Below are 26951 nucleotides of genomic sequence, written 5' to 3' on the forward strand. Positions count from 1 at the left end.
TTGCCTGGCAGGGGGACGTCAACGCTAGAGTCTACACTGATTTTCTCACAAAAGATTTGGAAGTTCTAATCAGCTTGCTTCTTTTCATGAGGATGAGTTTCCAAACATTTTCAATGATGTCTTAGTACTGCACAACTCTCAAACTCATGAAAAACGATCGTGAATGATAAGATGCTGCGTCCTTGTGTACTACATATTACCACACTGGCAACGATGACGTTTCTTTTGTTGGCTGTGATTACGAGTCCTAAATTGTTGATTTGAAAGTTATTTCACCAGATAAGAAACATAAATTACACTTTCAAAGAACATACTAGTATAAAGTTATGAGCTGGTACCACATAATGGGGATTTTTACTTGCGATAGCAACATCTTCGTACCGACCCATAACGCCGCGTCGATGAATAACAAAAACAAAACATGCTCGTGCCAGGATGGTCATACGCGTACGTACTACAGTACTATAGTACAGTGCACTTCCTTTTAGACATATTCATTGTATGACTTTGGTTTCCTTGTCAGTGAATGAAGACCAGTCATTTATAAATGCAAAATTTAATGCATTGTTCGCAAGGTTGAGAGCAGTTGGATGTGACTGAGAGTGAGAACAGAAAAAGAGGTTCGTCGGGCTGTATACTACTATATTCCTATCGCTTGTTATGTAATCGGACATATTTGAAGTTTGTTCCGGTTGTGACGTCATAAAATACATAAACAACTTCAGCAATTTCTGGAATTTTTCCAAAAAAAATCAATTTTTCGTAATTGATATTGTAGTTTTGTCAAAAATGTCACACAAATCTTCAATCACCTATGAAAACTACGTCATTTCCAGGCAAAAAGTCGGAAACTTTGGAAACCTATTTACATACACTTTAAGGTACTACCAGGATATGTTTTACCAACCTGAACAATGTATTAACCCTTAAGATGCCATAGACTTTCCATGCAAATGACCCCCTAGGCCAAGGATTTTTTAGGTTGCACAGTTGTACATATTGTTTTGATAGTGATCATTTTACACCAAAACAGGTGGGATATGGTCTCATCTACAAGTTTATCAATAATTATGAAATATTGAATTTTAATTTACATGAATGTATGGTCAGTAACTTGACCAAGGAATTGGGGAAAATTGGAATAAAACATAGTTACGTTTTTAGTCAAAAAAGCATGTGAAATTTAGTTTTTTGATAAATACAAGGGTTACAATTGGAAATTATCTGTACAAAATAATAGACAGATAGTATGGATGTTGAGTAAAATATTTATCATAAAATCAACAAGGACTGTCAGTCGATGTTTACAGTAAATACAAACAAATTTGAATATATCATATATACAAATACTGCATACATATAAGTCTACAGATAGCAGCATAACGATATGTCTCATGGACGATTATATCCAACACTTCCTCTGTTGACAAAAATCTGACGAAAGACAACGATGTAGATTCTGCCGTAACGTCTTCATCAGTTCATGTAAACCAACCTAGGAGTAATCGTACGGCATTGGCATTTGCGGTTTGTCATCGGCAGGATAGCAGGACCAGCCATCGACGACGTCAGTCCAAAAGTCACAGTTATCGGAGGGTTTTCGATATGTTCTAGGAGGACAAAATTTACTCCCTCCAAAACGTAAAATTCTTCATCATCATCGCTACCACTGTCTAGAAATTGTCTTTTGGGTTTATTTCGTTCAATATATTAGCATAATGTCGAAGGTCAACATACATATCCATAGCGGCAACCATATTAGGCATTACTAAGTAGGTGCTATTGGCATTCGGCGGCAAAAAGTGAGAAAAATCGAGCACGTGACTGTTTCCCGCCTGAATAATTTAATATCTAATAAGATAACATCGTGTACATCATTACTTATTATGGGCATAAGGGCGGGACAGCGATAAACCCATTACAACGTCACTTTATTGACAGCATATGCAAATTACTCTGTTGTCGTTGATATCAACGACATGGCCTAGAATGCGGAATTGCTATGTCGCGGATATCAATGACGTGGCGTCACAAGAGTTAATTGAGAAAAACTTGAATAATAGCATGTAACTCTTATATTTCATGTGTAAGGATGATTGACATGATTGTCCCATTGTTTGCAGGAACTCAAAGCTAAGTTACCAAAAGAAACAGCAGAAATGCAGAGGCTTCGAGTGCAATACCAACAAAAACAACAAGAACTAGTGCGTGTAAAACAAGAAATTGAAGAAAGTAATAGAAGGAAAAGGGTTGAAGCAGAACAACAATCAAGGTATGTGTGTCATGTGACATTCATTCATCGAGAAGAATGGATCATAAATACTTTAGGGTATAGGGTAAGTCATGTGATAGTCACTTAGAGTATAGGGTAAGTCATGTGATAGTCACTTAGGGTATAGGGTATTAAAGTCGTGATAGTCACTTAGAGTATAAGGTAAGTCATATGATAGCCACTTAGGGTATAGGGTAAGTCATGTGATAGTCACTTAGGGTATAGGGTAAGTCATGTGATAGTCACTTATAGTAAAGGGTAAGTCATGTATCAATATAAAATGAGCCGTCAGATGACAAAAGGGACCTTAACGCTGTCCAATAGAAATCGAGTAATCATTTGATTTATACGTGGTGCGCGTCCACTGTAAATCTGCAGGGTCTCAGTGACAATGAATCTTTCTTTGAAAGCTGGTATTACTAGATAGTAATTATAAATATGGAGCAATATTTAGTTGAAATGATGATATCCTAACAATTCTAGTCTTGAATGCTCTCTTATTATGTAATATTGTTGTGTCGCCAGCGCGATATACACTGCGATGTACTAGTCATCGCGATCGAGGTCACTTGACTCGGGAAGTAGATTTTCTGAGGTCACTTCGCTGTTCATGAAATTGAGTTCAACCTTGTTTACTTCGGATGCAGTGGACATTTACAACCAAAAATATTAAGTATTGTGTCTTTCACTATCATATAATTTAGACATATCCATAGTAGACATGAGTTCTGAGTGACCTGAGCGAGAAATCTACTTCCCAGATGAAGATCTCAGTCAGGATTTTTCAGGCAGTCAACACGAGTGTGAAGTACCAGTGTTGCTGTCAACTCTATCCTCCGGTGATGTCAATATCGACGGAAACAGTATCTCAGCTATGCATGTTGTTGGTGATGACGATTGTCCTGATTCAGATGATATCCACGACAGCTTAGTATCGATATTGACGAATTTTCATCACATGCGGCATCACGTCTCTCAGAACAATTGTCAAGCGAACGATCAATTAGTGGTAGTGAAAACGAGTCAGATCTATATTCCAATAGTACTAGTGATCGTACTAAGTTGGAGCTAAGTCAGAAATGGTTGTTGCAGTGCTAACTGTCTCAAAAACTTTGATGTTGATGAAATAACTGCTATTAGACTTTCAATACTTGATTGCAACCGTGAAGTCAAAGATGCCATGATAATGAGTAAATTACTTGTCCTTGGGTTTGATCCAAAGTCATGTGATGACGACCCAGATGCAGCCAAGAAAAGAATACGACACAAGTATGCATATGATGACAGGGAAGTTTGTAAAGAAGCATTTTTATTTTTGCACAACATTACTTTGAAGTATTTGAAGACCATAAAAGCACATATGAGACAAAATGGTCCAATCCCACGCATTCATGGAAACACTGGTAAACATCCAAAGCATGCCTTAACATACGAACAAGTTAAACACTGTGTTGAATTTATTCTTCGGTATGCTGAAGACCATGGACTTCCACAGCCAGCAGCCCCAAAAGGTACAGATAACAAACCACCAGTGCATTTACCAGCATCTGAAAATTATAAAACAATGCATGGCCTCTACTGTACAGCTTGTGATGAAGCCCAGCTGAGACCATTTGGATATGACAGCTTTCGACTTGTATGGCATCAGATTTGTCCTCATGTGCAATTCGCAAATCCAAAGTCTGATGTTTGTCAGAGATGTGAGGACTTTCGAGAAAAAGTATTCCATGCACGCACTGAAGAAGAAAAGTTGAATGCATGCTGTGACCTGACAACACACATCAATGAAGCTAAATCAGGCAGCACATACTATAGAGAATGTATCAATGCAGCTAAAGATGAACTGATAGATTATGATTCACCAGTTGAGTATGATTTGCCAATTGAACCATGTAGTAATGATTTAATTTCAGTTTATTACACTTTTGATTTTGCCCAAAATGTCTTTCTCCCTCATAGAGTTAGGCAGGTTAGGCCAATGTTTTTTAAAACACCATTAAAAGTTCAGTTGTTTGGCATATGTAGTGAAGCTTAGGTGTGCCAAGACAAGTTAATTATCTAATCAGTGAACAGGAAACCATAGGTGAAAATGACACAAAAAGTCATGGTCCTAACACTGTTGTATCCTGTCTTCACCATCACTTTGAACAGTACAGCTTTGGAGAACAAAGCTGCTCTATGCATGCTGATAACTGCAGTGGTCAGCAGATCAAAAACAGGATTGCATACTTAGCCTGGAGAGTAATGACAGGACTTCACAACTCAATTCAATTAAATTTCATGATGAGTGGACACACCAGATGCACTGTTGATTGTTTCTTTGGTCTTATATAAAACAGAAATATAGAAGGTCCAATATTGATACTGTACAGGAGCTAGCATCCACAGTCAATCAGTCTTGCAGTCCAAACATTGCCCAATTGTTTAAGAACAGTACTACTGGTCATCCACACTATGAGTGGCGGGATTGGATTACATACCTGCATCACTTCTTCAAACCTGTTCCCGGGGTAGGAAATTATCCCCATTTCCATTTTACATATGTTTGTGCGTGAATCACTCACCTCAACAGAGAAGGAGTTAAAAGTGCTTTGACAGCCAGATACTCGGTTCTTCAGACAGGAACTACCACCAGTGATCCAACAAGCTGGAATGACATGTGAACATCAAACTTACCTGTACAAAACCATCAGAGAGCATGTTGCGCCAATAAATAGAGACATAGTGTGCCCCCGACCAACATAAACGCTGTCTTGTTTCTCCAGATGATTGCCCTCCATGTAAAAGGAAATGTTAGTATATGTATGTAGTACTGGTGAATTTGAAGCATCTCTAGCTATGAATGTATGAGTATTAATTAATTCATGTTACTTGTATAGTATATAGGATAATTAATTAATGTTACTTGTATAGTATATAGGATAATTCATGTGTTATTCATAAAGTATATATGATAATAGTTGTAATATCGAATTGAATCGTGTTGTGAAGTCCAGTCATTGCTCTCCATTTATCCAATGGCAGTCTTTGTTTTGGCCATTGCAGTTATCAATATCAGCATGTATACTGCAGCTTTGGTTCATCATATAGCTGTACGGTTCAAAATGATGAAGACAGGATACAACAGTAATTTAAAACATTTTAGTCAAATTGAAACTTTTATTTTCTATTTTTTAATGTGACAATTACAAACAATGGAAACAAGGTTAAACAAGATGGACTAGTGAACTTTAATGACAGAAAAGATGCACAAATTTGGTTTGCGAGTTGCAGAATCATGTCACTGTGAAGTGTAGAAAGGCAATATGTAACTGTTGACAGGATATCTTCGTTAAACAGCAAGTGTATTTTGGAGTCTTTAATTATTTAACTTGCTTAATATCTGTGTTTGTAGCCAATATTTCATGACTGATATTGCAGTCTTTAATATTGAACAGTGAATGAACTGTTGTAAAAGCTAGTTGCACTACTTTTGGGCATTGATGATTAAATTAAATACAAGAAAGTTTGTGTTGAATTCCACTTTTAAGTCATAATTTCTTAAACTTTATTGTAATCAAGAATTATAGCTGGAGTATTTCATATCATGTTATTTGATATTCATTTTTATTTATTTTTCCTTCAGTAGACAAGCAGTTCTAGAAATGCAAACAACTAAATTATACTCAAACAAGTGAATAGGTAGTTTGTTCATTCTCCCAAAGTTAACGGAAGAAATCCGTAATGATATCAACAGATAATTTAAATTAGAATTTACTAGCACTACAGGCTTTTGAACAACAATTGGACATTTTTGAAATTATTTACAATGTCATGTGTTATTTTTTATCCATATTGATTAACATTATAGTATATTTGTAATATGATATACCATACAACTTGGTTCCCAAGTTACTACATCAACCTTGATAGTAGATATTGGTTCCCAAGTTACTACATCAACCTTGATAGTAGACATTGGTTCCCAAGTTACTACATCAACCTTGATGTTAGACATTGGTTCCCATGTTACTACATCAACCTTGATAGTAGAATTGGTTCCCAAGTTACTACATCAACCTTGATAGTAGACATTGGTTCCCAAGTTACTACATCAACCTTGATGTTAGACATTGGTTCCCATGTTACTACATCAACCTTGATAGTAGATATTGGTTCCCAAGTTACTACATCAACCTTGATAGTAGATATTGGTTCCCAAGTTACTACATCAACCTTGATAGTAGATATTGGTTCCCAAGTTACTACATCAATCTTGATAGTAGATATTATATTGTTGGAGTCACACTGAGACTTTGAGATTATCATCACCAAACATCAGGGTGTACAATGTACATACTTAGTAGTTTAGTGAAGGAATAAAAAAATATGACTTTTAACTCTGGTGACCATTCTGAATATTTGATAAGATAATGTGACTAATATTAGCATATCTTTGAAAACACATGAGTTTGTCTTAAATAGAATTATATGCTTGATTATATGATATGAATGAAGTAGTTATGGCAGTTTGCTATGTTCACTTACCAGTTTCACATTTTACCCCCCCCCCCCCCCCCCCGATAATATAGAGAGTTAAAATTGCATAGGTATCCAACATCAGCACAAAGTATGGACATTTTGTTGTCATGGCAACAAAAGAGTGTTGCTATGGTAACATTAAGTTTATCTTACCTGAAGGCCTGTCATTGATACTTGATACTATATCTGAATGTTGACGTTTGATAAGTTTTTATCTACAGTGGAAAGTATATAACCTAGTCCTGTGGTTAGAATTAGGTAATATTTTAAAGGACATAACCATGGCAACAAGTCAACTTGTAATCATATGTACATTTGTGAATCACAACATGTCATATAATAAAGTTAATGTATATTTTAAAGAGTATTACTAATTAATGTGTTATTGTTTTCAAACTGACTCACTACTAAAATAGTGTAGTATTAGATCCTTGGAAAGAATCCCTAAAAGATCGGTTGCTATGGCAACAACCACCTTTTGGTTGTCATGCCAATACTTCAAACGTTTGCTTAGCAACTGTTCTTTGTGTTTCTTGGCTAATTTAATGTACATGCATACACAATTTCAATCATTCAACATGATACTACTGGTATTCATTAGTGCTATTCATATGCAAATTAATGCAAATTAACACTAAATTCATGCAAATATTCAAATGAGTATTTCTCCATAAATTAACCCTAAACTTAATGAATGGCACCACTAATATGAAAGCTGAGATGGTCAAGTATCGCAATCCAGTAAAAACTCAAAATTGAAAATTTGACACTTAAGGTACCTTTTGTCATCTGACGGCTCAAATTATATTAAAGTGTGATTTTGAACATTCATATATAACAGACTTAATATAAGGCTAACTTTGAAACATTTTTATTATTACACATAATGTTTCCATTGTTAAATTCTAATGACAACTTATGTTATATTGCTCACTGAATAACCTTTGACCTCTTCATCTTCAATGTGTTTACATAGACATGATTTCTCAACAAGAAATTAGGACATACAGAGGGCATTAATTTTTACAATGTTTTTATCAATTTTTGCAAACTGCCAAAGGTGTACCCCCTGAGTTAGGGTGACAGATTTCCAATCGTGTAACAGAGTCACCTGCTAGATCATTGGGGATGATACACTTGGACTAATATCTCAAGATGTTTTGTTCTTTAACGAGCAATTGTCACTTCATTTAGCCAAGCCAAATTTGTACATACTTGTCCTAAACATATTGCAATTGGTATATTGAGCACAACTGAACTGATAAGGTTCAGTAGTGCTATAGGCATCGCTAAGTGTCTGCCTGTCTGTGGATGTGTGTGTGTGTGTGTGTGTGTGTAAACAATTTAAAGTCAAAAACTGCTGGACCGATCACTTTGATATTTGGTGGTCATGCAACTGGGCAGATTGGCCTGAAATTTGACAGGAACTTTCTGGGGGGGGGGGGGGGGGGGTAAATTAAGATTTGTTTATGACATGTTGATGCCATCAGTAATATGCAAATTAGGGCAAAAAATGTGTCTTTTTGGTCAAAAATCTTTAATTCCAAAGCTACTCAGCAGATTGGGCTGAAATTTAATGAGGATGCATCTAGGGATGTATAGATGAAGAGCTATTAAGGATACAATGATCTAATCAGTAATATGCAAATTAGGTGTGAATTTTGGTCAAAACTTTAAATCTCAAAAAGTACTTTATCAACGAGTCTGAAATTTGGTGAGATGTTTCTAGTTATTCTGCAGATTTTTTTCAAACATTTTGACACAATTGGCCCGAGAGAAACCATTCAAATTTGCTCAATATCTTCCCCATAAAACACACAAGTTGGGGACTATATGTTTTTGATTGAAGGATTGTAGAGTTTTGATGCAGGATTGCATTGAATCAAGTCTTTTCTAAATAATGTTTCAGAATTGAAGCTGAAAAGCAGAGTGATGAAGAGAGGAAAAGGAGAGAACAGATAGAAGCTGTCAGATTAGCACAACAAGAAGCTGAACTTAAAAAACTTGAAGACGCTAGGAAACAACAAGACAAGGAAAAACGAAGACAAGAGGAAGAAAAGAGACACCAAGAAGATGAGAAACAGAAGCAGGAATATGAGAGAAAATCAATGAAAGCTACTAAGCAAGTGTATGAAAATCAAGGAGATGAACTGAGAGCTAAATTACAACAACAACTAATGAAACAACAAAAAGCTGAACAGCCACAGCAGCAAGAAGAAACAAACTTCTTTGCAGGTGATAATAAGATAATGCATACCTGAGTTCCCATGGCAACCAACATTATTGTACAATGTATGAAAATGTACACAGATTTTACTTGATTTCTTGCCTTTGTTACTTGGGTTCTCAAAGCATAGCAAAATCATTGAAGGAGATTGAATTCATTTAATTCTTGAAAAGTTTAAATTCATTTTCTGTACACACATGTAAAAATACTTTTAAAAGCATGTTACAAGTTTGTGTGTGTGTGTGTGTGTGTGTGTGTGTATGTACCATTATGTATGTATGTATATATGTATGTATGTATGTATGTATGTATGTATGCATGCATGTATGTAGAAATGCATATGGAACTTGTAAGTAAGTCACTTACTTCTGGTGTCTAGTTGGGAAATTGTTCAAATGAAAATGATTGCATCAGAGATGGTCAAAAAACTTAAACTCCAAAAGTACTGGGCAGATTGGCACGAAATTTGGTGGGAACATTATTAGGGGTGGGTAAATTAAGATTTGTTCATGACATAATATGAAACTTAGGGCTAAAATGTGTCTTTTTGGTCAAAAACCTATAATTCCAAAACTACTCAGCAGATTGGGCTGAAAGTTAACAGGGATGCATCTGTGGGTGTATAGATGAAGATATATTAAGTAATATGCAAATTAGGTGTAAAAATGTGAATTTTGGTCAAAAATTTATATCTTAAATACGTGGTCAATGAGACTGAAACTTGGTGAGATGTTTCTAGAAGTGTTATTCTACAGATTTTCTTCAAAATATTTTGACACAATTGGCCCTAGTAACCATGACTACGCAGTTAGCAACAATCAAACGGCAGTATATTTTGGTCAAATAACATCATCATCTGGTAGGCAAGTGAGTAAACATTCCAAAAAATGTATGCAAATATCCCTAGTGACAATGACCACGTGCATAGCAACAGCCAAATGGTCATGTATTTCACAAAGATAACAGGAATTAGTAGACAATTCAAGAAACATTTTTTAGAATGTATATAAATTTGCCTAGCAACAAAACCACACCCATAGCAACAGCCAAATAATGTATATTGCAAAGATAACAGGAATAGAAAAACAAATGAATAAACATTCAAAAAAATGTATGCAAATGTGTCTAGCAACAAGACCACGCCCATAGCAACAACCAAAGATCACATGTATTGGGAAGATAACAATGGGGATTGATAGACAATTGAGTAAATATTCCAAAAATGTATGTAAATTTGCCCAGCAACAAGACCACGCCCATAGCAACAGCCAAATGATCACGTATATTGCAAAGATGATATCAGGAATTCATACATAAGTGAACAAAAACATTCAAAAATGTTTGCAAATATATCTAGCAACATGACCACGCCCATAGCAACAGCCAAATGATTGCATATATCACAAAGATAGCAACATGGTTGGATAGGCAACTGGATAGTTATTCAGCAAATGAACACCTATTGTTAGCATGGACAAGCATATGGATGAACATTTTTATAAACTGTACAGTTGTGCTACAACGCCATTGACAGTATTTTTCTATGTATATTCCTGTGTACAAACAATACCCTCTGTGGAGAAAAGGATTAAAAAGATGTGATGAATTGGTTGATCTAATGCAGGATGGAACATTACAATGTAAATTCCTATATTAGTATCTACAATAGAAATACACAGTAAACTGGCAAAATTTAGTTTAGCATGATAGAGTCAAGATTTTGATAGAGGCAGGGTTTAGTATGACTGTTAGTACACATAGTGCTCACAATAACAATAATAACATAATAAGACAAAATATCAGAAATTAAGACACTAATAACATTTTCAATGCTAAAGTTTGTGGCTAATGACTTTTCCATGTGACTAATGGAAAATGGACAATATTAGCCAAATGTGGGAAATGTGGCTAATGATTTTTGAAGCCTAGTGCTAGCACAGAAACAGAATTATTTCGGAAAAATGTCTAATCATGAAATGTGAGAATTTTTGCTGCAAGTAAATGCATGACACTGAAGACATGTTGGGAACAAGGTCAAAATCACTGTGTGTATGCATGCACATTTCTCACTCTTTGAAATGTCTTTTCTCTGTGTCTGTGTTCGGACAACAAACGATTAGGGACAGCGGGTAACTTTGGTAAGTCATTTGACCAGTCCCGCTGTACATTGATTGTTATGAATAAAACAAAAAAGTATGGAATTGATGATTTTTTATCTTTGGAACTTTTTGGGGGTAAATATTTAATCATAACTGTAGGGCCTATTAAAATTCCTATATGTCCCATTGAAATTCAAAACGGCCCATTTATTTTTGCTGGAATGGGGCCATTTTCACATTGGTATGTTTTGACAATCACTGATGTATGTATGTATGTATGTATGTATGTTTGTGCCATGGTAAAGGCTTAGCTAGTGATTGGCAGGGGATTAACTTTGTTACAAGCCAATGAGGAACTTTCTATGTCTTTTGCTAACGTAAGATATGCCATGGACGTTTGCAATGTTTGGCCAATAGATGGCGAAAGGTGTCGCAGATGATATGCTGACAAGATGGAAAAGTTTGATAAAAGGATTGGAGTCGCGGGTGATATTGTGGGAATTTGTAAACTGGTCAATGTTAGTAATGTGACAGAAATGCATAAACTGTGTCAGTCTGTTCATTTCAGCAGAAAAAAATTGTGGCAGAAAGACATAGATTTGTGTTTATGTCTGATGAAGATATTCAGACAAGTGTGAGGGGACGTGTTCCTGGGAACCTTAGGAGAAATACAACTTGGTGTATAAATGTATGGCAGAATTGGGCCATAGCAAGATATCTGAGCGAGGTAGGAGACAAGATAGGCTGTATACCAAACCTCAAAAATTGATCAAAGTTGTCGGAGGAGATGTATCCATTTCTGGTACACTTTGTTGTGGAGGTGAGGAAACGAAATGGTGAGCCCTACCCATCGAATTCGATCAATCTACTTTTGGCTGAATACAGAGGAAACTATGGGAAGACTACAATAGGCCTATTGTTGATTTCTTAGAGGGCAACCCTGCATTTCATTCATTAAGCGCCAGTGTAGACACAAAGAGGAAGGAGCTTTTGCGTCAAGGACATGGTGTATTCATCAAACAAACCACACCTATTACCCGTGAACAAGAGGAAAAGTTATGGGAATGTGAACAACTGAGTATGGAGACTGCAAGCAGACTTTCTCATCCAGTGTTTTTCTATATGTGCAAAGCGTTTGGATTGAGATCCGGAGATGAACACAGAAACCTGGTAGCAGAGCAAGTTCAATTTGGAGAAGACCATCATGGAAAGTATGTAGCATTTTTTGGTCGCAATTCTAAAAATGACTCGGATGGCCTTGACCAAAGAGATGTACGGGCAAAAACAGTGTACCAATACAACGAGCCAAGCAATGCCAGATCTATCTACAAAATTATTGGCTTGTACGCCAAACATATTCCTACAACTGGGCCTTTTTGTTGTCAGCCTTTGGAGTCAACTGATGCACAACCTATTTGTTTCTGAGATGTCCACAAACGAATTCAGGGGAGTAATCGATTCTTAACTCAGCTAACAGCTATCGATTTGAATAAGTCTGTACTCTGTGTAAGCTACTGGGGTGGAGTCCTCGACAATGCGTTCTCACTACACACATACAAAGAATTCACTGGTCTGTTTCACGGTCAGTGTCACTTTATTCTCTGCACGATGTAACAACAAATGTAGCAATAGACTCAAGTCTAAAGTCAAATAAATCTTGAATCTATAGTCGAACGTATGCTGAATCTAGTCGAACGTATGTTCGATCTGTTCAAACGATTGACTGTAATACAAAGAAAATACAATCATAAATATCTACTAGTACTACATAAAGTAATCAATGTAGATTCTACATAGTAATACATGTAATGACTTCTATTGGGTGAGACACCCCCTGACATTGGAATGTCCATTCAAGTACTAAGAAAGTTTGTTTTCTTCATAATAGTTCTAAGTTCTACTAACTACAGACTTCAATAAACATTAGTCGTGTTGACATGTCCACTGGTGTCACAGTGTGGAGACTTAAATAACTTAGAGTCATGAACTTACAATATGAGTATCAAGCTAAAGCTCTTACCATAATTGTAGACTTTCCTGGTAACCAACACTCTAGTCAAGGACCTCTAATAAGAGCTAACGCTCTTTCTCTGGCAGTGAAATAGCTTGATCAGAATAGCATGTGTCCTTAGACTGCACTCTAACTGATGCCAGACGTTACATTAGCAGGCCATATATACACTTTACTAAGGATGTGTATGTAACCAAGATAAGCACAAAAACACAAGGCAGTGAGTAATACCTTCTAAGTATGTCAATGTCAACAAACTAACCCAAGGATATGACGTATATATGACGTCTTGAAATGCGTCAGTCCACATTTCCTATGTCAAGATCAAATAACTAGTGTGTCAATATCCTGTTTGCAAGTTCAGTAATTTGGCGGTACACGTAACAGTTTCAGTTGTCAGCCAATCGGTCATAACACTCTTGACAGATATGTACCTTCTATGATGGCAGCAGCAGGAATTGACGGATTTTACACCAACCATTAACTGATGGTAACACTTGCAACAACATTGTATGACAAAGGTATAGATGAACGATCAACATCAATACAGTATTGTAAGAAAACATCATCTGTGCAAAACAAAGAATTAAGTAAGCTAGTTGATTCCCCAAGGATGACTTTGTCACAACAGGAATGTACTAAAGACGTCCCCTATAAGTTCAGCACACAGGGCAGGAATGTACTAAAGACATTCCCTATAAGTTCAGCACACAGGGCGGGAATGTACTAAAGACATTCCCTACACAGGGCAGGAAAGCGCTCACATTTGGTGATGAGAGGGAAATCCCAAACGTCGCCACAGAAACATTTCAATGCAAATAAAACTTGTTTCAAGCTTCGCAAATTAAATTTTGGCAGTCATGTGTCCCAAGATAACAAGAAGATAATGCTTATGACATGGTAACAGTGCATCTTGAAATCACAGAAACACCAAGACCACCATGGACAGTTGGCACCTAAGAGTACACACTTGGCTCACACGAAACAAAGCAGCATATTATCACCTTCACTGATTTTTTGAATGGCTAGCGCTGTCGTGATAAGTCCACCCAAACCTGAGACCAAACTGACAGATAATCCCGTGAAGCGTCCAGTAGTATTTACATCTCATGACTTTGTAGCCAAGTGGAAGGAAGTCAGCCAGAAGATACCAACAACACCGGCCAAAAATCACACCTCCAAAAAAAGAGAAAACTAGACTAAGTATGTCACCAAACTGCATTTTCAAAAGTCAACAAAACAAACACAGTATATCACCAAGTCTAGTTTTTAGAGGTTGTAATTTTGCAAACAAAAGGCAGAAATGATCTAATACCGTCTCATCGTTGGTCGCTAACCCTGATAAAAATGTACAAGATAAAACTGCAGACTTAAATAATTTGTATACCCACAAAAAGTTTGATCTTAACAGATGTAAAATTAACAACACCCAGGACGTTGAACTTCCACTTTCCCTTCCTAACTTTGACCTTGGCTTTGACATCCATGACCTAATGGACAATTGTTAAAAGCATTGTCTGCTTCTAATTCTCTCGACAATTTATCAATTAAAGCAGAAATTCCAATTGTTCAATTTTTTCAAATGTCGCTCTCTCAACACCTACCTTGTAATTGTGTCAAAGTCATGCCAAAGCTCTTCAGATTTACAAAGAAACAAAGTTAAATATTTATTTTTTTAAAATATGTGTGATCATTTAGCAAATACATTATGTATATGCATGTTTCTGTTGCTGTTGTTGTTGTTGTGCTGCTGTCCTGTGCTTCTTGTGTGACTGCATCTCTGCATACAAAAAATCTGACGTATAGAAATTAATCGTTAGCTGTCATTATGCCAGACATACGGTGTACTTCCAGATTAGTGTCTAGAAGTCTAAATATGGGAAGAAATGCATTGTTTGCTTTTCTCCATTAAAGGGCCATTGCAATTCTATTTCTTTCTTTACACTAATATGTTCATACTGCCCCCTAATGAAAGGAATGTATGATTAAATGTTGATTTACTGCAGGTGTCATATAGAAATGGGAGGGGGAAAATCTGTACCGCCCAGCCTGCTTCCTTCAACTTTTTTCGTGTTTCCGGAATATGCCGAGCACTCACGTGTTAGCAAAGCCAAAGGTGTTGTTTACATTTGTAATATTATGTCATCATTGAGGCCAACCTGGTCTTGGTGTTGTTAGCCTAGCGGTTCACTTTGGCAGTACCGTTAGTCGACAATGGTTCGACGTTGTGTTTTTGGAGGCTGTAGCCTGTAGTAACACAAAGAGTGATTCGATATCTTACATTGCTTTCCTCAAGATGCTGCCATAAGAAGGCAATGGATAAAAGCCGTCAAAATAACCTGGAAAAAGTGGGAACTGTCGCCATATAGTGAAGTATGCAGTACTCATTTTGAGCACACTGCGTTCAAAGAAATAGTATCAACACATAACAAACGCAAAAAAAAAAAATCGACCCAGTCAAAATTCAGAGGTACAAAGTCCACTACGTAAAATTCTAACACATTCAAAACACTCACCACAACTAATCTATTCAGCATTGAAATATAAAAAATCATGATGCAATCATAGACAATGGAGGGGAGACGGCTCATTGTTACATTGTATCCTTGGGATAAATCACTGATCCATCCATGGTTCAATCGAGTAGAGGTGACACGACTACTATACTAGAGATCACCACAATCAATGATTGCCGATCGAGGAAATTTTATCGCGTTCTTTGTGAAACGATGAGCTGTCTTCAGATTACATAATATTGCCATATTGTGTCAACATTTTGACAGTTTTGAATAATAGTATTTTTGTCGTATTTTCATTGGAACTGGTCCAAGCACGTACAATTATGCCGTCGATCAAGCGTGGGTTTCTGATCATGTTTTAATCATGGGGTTTTTTTCGATTTGAAGACAGAAGTGACAGGTTTTGAGGCAGACAAAATAGATTAAATTATAACTTTAGATCTACACTGACAGCAGTAGTCTACCTAGACAGCCTTTGACATGTGCTCTCATCTCATTGCTGAGCGTTTGATGGTATCGTTGACGGGTGTATTTTAGCACAGACATAACGCGATGGACCAGTGTCATCAGAAAGCAACCGCAACACATTCCCTACATCTCAAAACACGAGAAATTACACTATTAACCCAGACTTAATTCAGAAAAGTCCCAAACCTGAATGTCAATATCTCGTCCGAGGTGCTAGATACTAGATGTGGACCCGGGTTGTTGACCTTCGCCAAAGTGCATCAAGCATGTAAGAGTTGCATTCATAATACGCTACAGTGTAGGCCTATTACAATTCCGGGAACATGATGTAGGCTACCAATTCATGTAAAAACACACTCCAATACATGCAGATCACAGTCACAGCAAGTTAATTTACGAGTATTTAGGTAGAAAGTGACAGAACAGTGATGTGCAACAAGACAAACCAGACATGATATTATACGAGCATTTGCGTTGGTGCATTGCCGCCCGCAATACTATATAGATGACACATCGAAATGTATGTACAAGATACACATGGATAATATACTGCATGTAAACTCTATCATCCTGAATATTGCCTTTTAGTATGACGAACTGTTTCCATTTACAACAAAGTCAACCTCCACGAAGTAAAGAAGCCAAAGCTAGCAACTTTAGGTGCAATTTGTATTATGTAACAAAGGACACGTTGCGTCGCCGTCGCTCAAACATTCTTTTTCGATGTGCCACTTTGCTTAGAAACCACTGGAGTGAATTGAATACCGCAGAACTACACAACAACACATTGTAAAGACATACTAGTACCAGACAGGACAGAACACTACAGAAGACAACGTACCAATTCTTGTTTAAAAGTCTGTCTTGATCTTGTGTAGGTGGCCTGTTAAGATCATCATTGCTAGGACCAACCGTCAAACTTTCACATGTACCGTCCGGTTCAAAGGAATAGGGTTCAATAAGACCGTCAAAATGAATGCTAGGCTGTGATCCTCTTCACTTGAAAGATCTGATGAACATTTGCCGTCCCATTCGAAAGATACAGTTTCTAGAACTTGTTGTTGTGACTGAGCCTCCATAGCAATGCATGTTAGGAAGGTGAAGTTCAAGGTTATGAGTTCCTACTATGACGACATAACAGGAATGCTTTCATCTGCAAACATAAATACTCGCTCAGCAGAGGGTGTCATGAAATTGATGAATGTGGAAGCAGCATAATTTCTAACGAGATTTTCACTATTCGTGGTCTCTTTTTTCTCCTCAACGCTATAGAAATGTGTTAAGTGGCTATTTTTTATTGATTTGATGAAAAGTGAAAAATAGAATTGCGGTGGCCCTATAATGTGTGATAATCTTCTTTGTGCCATGGCACAAACAGGTTATAGCCCACTTCTGAGTGACAAATGTGGGCTGTGCCCTTATTTGTCACTCAGAAGCGGGCTGTAACCTTTATATGTATGTATGTATGTATGTATGTATGTATGTATGTATGTATGTATGTGCTGTGTGCATGTATGTATGTATGTATGTATGTATGTATGTATGTATGTATGTGCTGTGTGCATGTATGTATGTATGTATGTATGTATATATTTAAATACATGTACAGAAATGCGGTTTTTTAGCACAACTGAACTGATTAGGTTCAGTAGTGCTATCTATTGGCATGGCAAAGTGTGTGTGTGTGTGTGTATGCATGTGCGTGTATATATGTATGTGTGTGTGCTGTGTTTGTGTGTGCATATATGTATGCTGTGTTTGTGTGTATGTATGTAGGTAAGTACATACGTATGTATATATACTGTATGTATGTATGTACGTACTAACGTATGTAAGTTTGTATGTATATGTGTTTGTGTGTGTGTGTGTGTGTGTGTGTGTACATGAATGTATGTATGTCTTGTCTTATCTTCTTTGTCTTTCTAACTGCCGTAACTTCTATATATATATGTCAGTTAATTTGACTTTAGTTACTTTAATGTATCTGTATTATTGATTTTAGATTTTGATGATGCTTTTAAGCCAGGGACAACACTAGAAGCACCAGAGCCATCAATACAACAACTGCAAGCTGAACAACCAAATGAACAGCAGCAACAAACAGAAACACAACTGCTACAGACAGAAACATTGCACATAGAGGAGTCAATTCAACAGTTACAACAATCGACAGTTACTGTTAAACCACAGAAAGGAAATATTGTCAAATATAAAGCAATATATGCATTTCAAGCTCAAAATGCAGATGAATTGTCAATTAACCCAGGAGATATTATTCTTGTAAGTAACCATTCATTTTTACCCTTATCATATCATTTATGTTGGTTGATTAAATGTTACTTGACCATGACTTTGACCATGTTGTAAGGTACTGCTTATCAGAGTTACTATATGTTTGACCATGTTGTAAGGGACTGTTTATCAGAGTTAGTATATGTTTGGTGGTGTGAGGTACTGCTTGTCAGCGTTACTATATGTTTGGTGGTGGTGTGAGGTACTGCTTGTCAGAGTTACTATATGTTTGGTGGTGTTGTGAGGTACTGCTTATCAGAGTTAGAGTTACTTTATGTTTGACCAAGTTGTGAGGTACTGTTTGTCAGAGTTACTATATGTTGGCAGTTTTGTGAGGTACTGCTTATCAGAGTTACTATATGTTTGGTGGTGTGAGGTACTGCTTATCAGAGTTAAAGTTACTTTATGTTTGGCCAAGTTGTGAGGTACTGTTTATCAGAGTTACTATATGTTGGCAGTTTTGTGAGGTACTGCTTATCAGAGTTAAAGTTACTTTATGTTTGGCCAAGTTGTGAGGTACTGTTTATCAGAGTTACTATATGTTGGCAGTTTTGTGAGGTACTGCTTATCAGAGTTACTATATGTTTGGTGGTGTGTGGTACTGCTTATCAGAGTTACTATATGTTTGGTGGTGTGTGGTACTGCTTATCAGAGTTACTATATGTTTGGTGGTGTTGTGAAGTACTGCTTATCAGAGTTACTATATGTTTGATGGTGTTGTGAAGTACTGCTTATCAGAGTTACTATATCAGGGTTCGCACGGTCCTGGAAAACCCTGGAATTTCAAACCCTCCCTGGAAAACCCTGGAAAAAAGCGAAAATGATCATGATCAATCGATCGATTAATATTGACGATCGTCATGTTTGTGCTCGAACCACCCACTCATATGATTCTGAATCTCGTAAATGTGAAATGGCGAAAATATTTTCAGTCTTCATCTCAGCCACGGTGGTGAATCAAAATTCACGCCGATTGAACCCAGACAGTCAAACGATCGTTCCAGGAGACACTTTGCCCCACAGACCGTGCCTAAGACTTATGATTAGTTGAATGGGCGCCACAGTGTTTGTTTCGATCTTGCGTATATTGCTACTCCATACATCTCCCAGTCGTTATTTCAGGGACATGATATTGTAACAGTCCCGGCCGGGGGTAACAGTAGGTCTGTTAACAAGATTATCGTAACATTGTAGCGAGTATCAAAGCATCATCAACCACGATTAGAAATTGTGTGTGTGTGTGTGTGTGTGCATGCGTGCGTGCGTGCTTGCGTGCGTGCTGAACCAGGCTGTCTTCAAGACTTGAGAGTTGACCTCAAATGTGTGACAACGCATCGGTAATTTCCGGATTGTCGTTCGTGTAAGTTTCACGATGTCGGGCCTATCCCAACATGACATTCAGCGTGGCCAAGCTTCGAACCTTTTTGACATCTTTTCCATGTAAATTCTGTTAAGATTAATTAAGGTGACGACCATATAAAATGTGACCAGTACGATCGAACAATCGGCTCTCCCCGTTAACTTTCATTAACAAGAGTCACGTGACATGTCGTACAGTGCTGTTTATCTCTGTTATTCGATGTGTCCCAAGGGCGAACCTGTCTTGACTTTTGATTCAAATGATCCTCAAAACTGTATCAGATGTTGTAAACCCGAGAAATTGTAGGTACATGTAAGTAATTTTAGTAATGTAACAAGTAGAAAGTCATGCCCTGGCCGTGGGGTTAAATCTAATCGATTTGTTTGTCAAATACTACACGATCATTTCTGGTTCAAGTTGTTGGGACAACTACCGCCAAATGGGAAAGAAGTCTCTATCAATTTGAGAAATTTTGCGATTGGCAAAGAGACTTCTTTTTAGGTGTTGATGAATCCATCATAAAATAAGGTTTTTATAGCAATCAAGTGGTTGTTTTTGTCACTCATTTACTGCTGAACATTCTATGCTCAGGCGATTCCATCTCATGCTGGATAATACTTTACATACTCCAGTTGTGTTCCACAGGCAAAGTGAAGATGTCAGCGTACAAAGCATGTAACTTGCAAAATTTAATCTGGAGGTCAGGATTCAAGTGTGCAGCTGTGGGTAATGGACATTGAACCGATTCTAGTTAAATTGGATCTAAGTCAGTTTTTCCTGTCCTAACTACGACAAGTTAAACCTGTTCCGAACCGATTTACTTTGAACCGAATCGAAACCACCCCCCTGAGGTAGTTTCAAACTGGTTCAACTAAATCGATTTACAACCGATTTAAGGGTTCAGAACTTAGGTGGGGACAGGGTTATATTTAAGCACCTATAAAAAAATACACTACACTGGTGAGAATTTGAACTAGCATGATAGTAAACAAAATGGCCGACGGGGTAAATATTTCCGTACCTTCTGATCTTTGTTGAGTTAAATGATGTAGGAAAGACATGTTGACTGTTTGCAAACTATAGAATGAGTAACACCTTTGAAAGAAGAGTGCATGAAAGTGATTTGCACAGGAAAGAAAGTCTTTTTGTTTCATGAAGTGTTTTTGCATAATGGAATAATGAAGACTACACATAAATGATAGTAGTTTGAGCTCATGAATATTAGACAATAAGTGTTTACCTTTTAGCACAACTGACCTGATAAGGTTAACTCCTTCACCACCACTCGCCTCATGGGATTGATTGTTCTCCACCAGCTCCAGCACTAACATAATGTGAGAGTGAGTGTTATGTAATCAAACTGATATAAAAAAGGTATCATTTGAATGGAAAATGAATTTTCTACATCATAGTTGCAAATACATACATTCAAATATCACACACACAACTGAAATATGGATTAAAGTAATAAAATATTAATAAAACAAACATAGGTTGTTTATTTATTGACATATTACAAATAAACAAAATATTTACATTACAAACAAAATTCAAAATACTAAATTTATGTTCCTACAAAACTTCTGTATACTGGTTAAATGGGCAAAAATTTGTCAGAAAATATTATTTTCAGTCGTATTAAATTTGAACGAAAATAATTAACGGCTCACTAATCCAATTACGATGCAATATCTGAAGATGTCGCCCCAATACCTTCTGAAAAATCAGTTTGTGTAATTATATATCATTATTTGACAGAACAACAAAAAATTATCACCAAATTTATGCTCAAAATCAGTAAAAAATGCCCACAAGTTGGTAGTATACAAGTCCGAATTGGGACGCCAAGGTGACGCTTTTTGCCGACATGCTTACCCACAAAAGCAAATATGCCGTTGGACCTTTGAACTAACGTTGCGATAATCTGATCCTTCCATATACTGCATCGAGTTCACTCAGCCATCTCCTTGTATAAAACATCGTATTCATAGTCAAAATTGAGTGGAAATTTCTACGAACAGCACCTTTATTTACATTGCAAATGATGTTAGGAGAGACAGATTTTGCTTCGGCGATGTTGTAATTTGAATTTTACAAAAATTTGAAAAAATTTGATGGGAAAATCGCCCATGTCAAGTGTAAGTTTCCCTCCACTGACCTCTACACACTGAGCTAATACAAATACAAGTCATTATTGAGCAGCAACAAAAAGAAATAAAACCAAAATAATCCATTATATAGCCAAAAATTACCCCCAGAACGTTAGCATGGGCGTTGGCACGGTCACAAGATTGCGTAAATTTGAACGACATTCAAAAATTCAACCATAAACTGCTGCTGGTCGGCAGCTCACACGGCCTTAGCAGGAATATTATGCTTACACACAAGTACAATGTGTTCCCACAGCTAAATACTTGTATTCAACGATGTATTTAGAGTCAAATTCAGTCGAAATATCCAAAGATAGTGACAATTTATATCGTAGACCATATTATGAGAGCTGTTAATTACTTCCGCCATGTTGAAATTTGATTTTGTGATCGAAAAACGCACATAAAATTACGATCGCTCGTCATTTGGATCATACTCCAGATATCGTTCACAGTCATGCTGTCAAAATGGCAGTGTAGATAAACAAGGCTAATATGCATGTGTGGAACTAGTTATTGTAGCAATTTTTGCAGCAACAGCTGCCGTTAAATGGCATAATGGTGAGGGAGGGAATGAACTTTGGCGTTCCCGCAATAGTGGGAATAGATGGGCGCCCTAGAGCATGCCCACATTAGTGGGAATTGCATGGTGGTAAAAGGGTTAAGCCAGTGCTATAGACATCGAAAAGTGTCTGTCTGTCTGTCTGCCTATCTGTCAAAAATCGCTAGACCGATTGCCATGATATTTGGTAGGTGTAGTACCTTGGGTGTCTAGTTGGGACATTGTTCAAATGAAAATGATCGCATCAGAAATATGTGTTTTGGGTCAAAAAACATGATTTGCTATGTAAGAAAATGCTTTGACTCAGCCTAGAAATGAAAGGTTATTGTGTCCTTCCGTAAGGAATGATATATATATTTGGGATGAAAAGTCTGTGTGTGTGCCTGTATCACCATTTTCTAAAAAACGGCTTGCTCATTTTGAATGAAATTTGATACATGTGTTCCATAGGGTAATAGCAAGAATTGATCAAGTTTTGGCAAACATCCAATGAATATTAAAGAGCAATATGCATAATCAATGGTTTTCAGTAATTTAGCTATATCTCAAGAATGCACGCTTCAAATTTGATATAATTTGGTTCATACATTTGAGATACCAAAGTTCATCTGTCTTGAAAATATTATTGATGTAGCTTTTAGTTTTGATAAGTTATTGGCATATTGTCGATAATTAGAGCCACAAAAAAGTTGTTGTTTCTGGTCAGGAAATGTTATCTAAAGTGGTGTGACGACACATTTTTTTTTTTAAATTTAATTCTTCATGATTAGTTCTGCAGTTGTCATTCCTGAAGTAGCAATTAATGTAGAGAGAGTAGTTTTGTGTTTTCCCTTGGATCTGCAGTCTGCATTGGCTGGAAAATCACAAGAAAAAAAAAAGATTGAAGCGGGGTATTTAAGTGATGCACTCTGACCAGACATTTTTTTTCTTGGGCTTAACTCTTTCACCACTATTCTCCCCATGGGACTGTATGCTATCCACTAGGACCCTCATTAGCATATACATAATAAAAGTATGAGTGAGTGTTATGTTATCAAATTGATATAAAGATACTTAGAATTGTCTAATCTTTGAAACTTAGGTATCATTTTATTTTAAGGCCAAATAAATTTTCTACATTACACTTCCAATTACACAATCCAAACATCAGCTTGAATTTGGGTTAAAATGATAAAATTTCGTTAAAAAAACTGTGTGTTGCTTATTTATTGTCAAATCACAAATAGACAATACATTTATATCACAAATAAAATACAAAATACAAACATTCATGTTCCTACAAACTACTATATTCTGGTTATATAGTCAAAATGGGCGAAAATTTCATAAAAAATGTTATTTTCAGTCATAATAATTAGAACGAAATTAATTCACTGCTCACTAATCCGATTATGACGCAATAGTCTGTGCCGCACCGGCAATGAAAGTGTACTAAAATATCTGAAGTCGTCACCTCAATACCTTTTGAAAAGTTAGTTTGAGTAAATATAATTCATTATTTGACAACAACAAAAAATTACCACTAACATTATGCCCAAAATCAATAAAAAAAATGACCACAAGTTGGAAGTATGCGAGTCCGAATCGGGATGCCAAAGTGGTGCTTTTCGCCGGCATGCTTATCCTCAAGAGCAAATATGCAGTCGGAACTTTGAACTAACGTTGCAGCAATCTGATCCATACATAAACTGTTTTGAGTTCATGCAGCCATGTCCTTGTATAAAACAATGTATCGACAGTCAAAATTTAGTGAAAATTTCTACGAACAGCACCTTTATTTACGTTGTAAACGATGTTAGGGGGAGACAGTTTTGCTTCGGCCATTTGAAATTTTGAATTTTACGCTGAAAATCGCATGTAAAAAATCCGATTGGAAAATCGCCCCGATCGTGCACAATTTTCCCTCCACTGGCCTGTACATAGTGAGTTTGTATTAATACAAGTCATTATTGAGCCGTAACAAAAAGAAATAAAACTAAAATAATCCATTTTATAGCCAAAAATTACAACCAAGACGTTAGTATGGGCGTCGGTACCTGTCACAAGATTGCGTAAATTTGCCGACATTCAAAAATTCAACCGTAAATTGCTGCCGGTAGCTCAAATAGACTGAAGCGGGAATTTGATGCTTACACACGAGTACAATGTGTTCCCACAGCTAAACACTTGTGTTCAACGATGTATTTAGAGTCAAAATCAGTCGAAATATCCAAGGACAGTGCCATAATTTCTATCGTAGACCATGCTATGGGAGTCGTTAATTACCTCCGCCATGTTTAAATTTGATTTTGTTGGCGAAAAACGCACATAAAAATTATGATAGCTCGTTTTTTGGGTCGTACTTCAGTTACTGTTCACTGTCATGCTTTCAAAGTGGCAGTATAGATAAACAAGACTAATATGCATGTGTTGAACTAGTTATGGCAGCAAATTTTGCAGCAATAGCTGCCGTTGAATGGTTTAAAGCGATGAAGGTGAATGAACTTTGGCGTCCCGGTATACCGGGTTCTCGTGGGTGCCCTAGCGCATCCCGGTATACCCGTTTCTTGTGGTGAAAGGGTTAAAAACTCCTACCATGAGATCTATGCTCAAATGTTCTATAAAAGCTTCACATTATTACATGTTGCCATTGGCCGCAAGATCGCATCTGCTGGCAATCATGCTGGAGAATTCGCCTACATAATTTCTCGCCTACATACTATCTGTTCACTTTTTCAAAATTGAAAATCTTGCTTTTACTCCCAAGTCCGAGCAACCTAGAAAGTTGCTGGTGAAAAATGTGCCAATTGGGTGAATTCTATAAACATCCACATTCAGCAGGTGACATTCTAAATTTACCGGTACATGATGTATATAAACGGTGAACTTTCAAATTTACCAGCATTTTATCGGCAATTTTGAAGGTTACATTTGCAAGTAATTTAGTAATTTATACGTCGCAGTGTAGACGAAATATCCTGACTGACATACTCTGACTCCAATGTATCAAAACATATGATGACAGACAACGTTGTTGACGTTAGTTTTGATTGACACTTCCATTGAACAATTTGTGTGAATGAACATCCATACCAGTGAAAACAGCAAATACCTAATAGATGGCAGTATTTACAGAGTACCTGGTATGGTGTCGATATTGTAAATTCTTGAAAGATAAGTCTGATTTCGATTTGGAACGGGGAAAATTTGTTGAAAAACAAACAAACTTTAATGGAGCACTCCATTTCGGTGACTTATATTCTAGCAAATTCAAAGACATATATTTAGCAAAACCAGCAGCAGCCAGTCCCTAGGTGAAAGCCCTTGGTAGAACTAGTACTTCAAGGGTGATAACAAAGTAGCAGAAATGAAAATAAAGATAAATATTGCCCATCTGATTGCCAAACAAGAAATGCTATTTTCACTATTTCTGATATATTGCCACTGCTGAGAAAAATGGCGTCGGTATTAAATCCAACCTATGATAACATTCACAGATGCTCAGAGATGATCGGAACAATTGCTGGACGAATCGCGAATGACTTGGCTAACGATATCAGAAATGAAGCTAAGTATATTTCGGTGACACTAATAGAGCTATGCAGGAGTGTGAAATAGTCTACATGCGATGAGTAGACAAACCGACTTGTATATTCGTGGTGAATTTAGTGGGACAGAAGAAAGTTCAACATGCACTCTTAGTAAACTTTTTGAAAGAACTGTCAATAAACTAATTTTGCATTTCTTTGAGAAATATAACACATTCTATCAACACCAATATGGATTTTGAAAGCATCATAGCACTAATTTAAATTATCTTTGATTAGCCTTCTGGAAGAATTTGATAAGGGGAATCCAACAGTTGGGTTATTCATTGACTTTTTAAAACCTTTCGACACCATAAATCATGACATTCTAATTTCAAAACTGGAATACTATGGTATAAGAGGTTTACTTCTACAGTGGTTCAAAGATTATCTCACTTCCAGGTGTCAATTCGTAGGTGTAAATGGTGTTAATTTTCTAAAACAAGCAATTACATGTGGTGTACCTCAGGGTTCCATCTTAGGACCTACACTTTTCCTTGTACATACTAATGATATGCTACTCTCTTCTGATTTTTTCGACTTTAGCTTGAATGCTGATGATTCAAATTTTTTAAAACAATAACAGATAGAAGCAATGTCATTGATCTTAGGTCAGTGAGTGATGAATTGACAAACGTTACCAACTGGTATGATGCAAATAAGCAAATAAACAAATTGAACTAAGGGACCGGTCAATTTCTTTGGCCGGGGGGGGGGGGGATTTGTAGGGGGGTCACTCTGTTTTTGAAATTGGCAGTAGGGGGGTCATGCTAAAAATTGTGGATAGGGGAGTCATTGTGTTTTGGATTGTGATGGAAGAAAAAAAATCCTTTTCTACAAGGGCATAATATAGCCTTGTCTGAAATGTGGAACTTGTAAATATTTGTTCTTGTCCCTGTATCTT

At 36.7% G+C, this 26951-nt stretch overlaps 1 protein-coding gene across 2 annotated transcripts in view; it reads left to right on the forward strand.

Annotated features, from left to right (window-relative positions):
• The window catches only part of LOC144432808 (intersectin-1-like), a 305852-nt gene that overhangs the window by 116075 nt on the left and 162826 nt on the right, over positions 1-26951 (forward strand). For both annotated transcript variants that reach the window (XM_078121087.1, XM_078121088.1), the window contains 3 exons: positions 2124-2272; positions 8703-9028; positions 18120-18397. In XM_078121087.1, the coding sequence (XP_077977213.1) occupies positions 2124-2272; positions 8703-9028; positions 18120-18397 (753 nt within the window). The remainder of the gene's footprint in view (positions 1-2123; positions 2273-8702; positions 9029-18119; positions 18398-26951) is intronic.

This window comes from Glandiceps talaboti, chromosome 3, assembly GCF_964340395.1.
Source record: "Glandiceps talaboti chromosome 3, keGlaTala1.1, whole genome shotgun sequence".
Classification (NCBI taxonomy): Eukaryota; Metazoa; Hemichordata; class Enteropneusta; family Spengelidae; genus Glandiceps; species Glandiceps talaboti.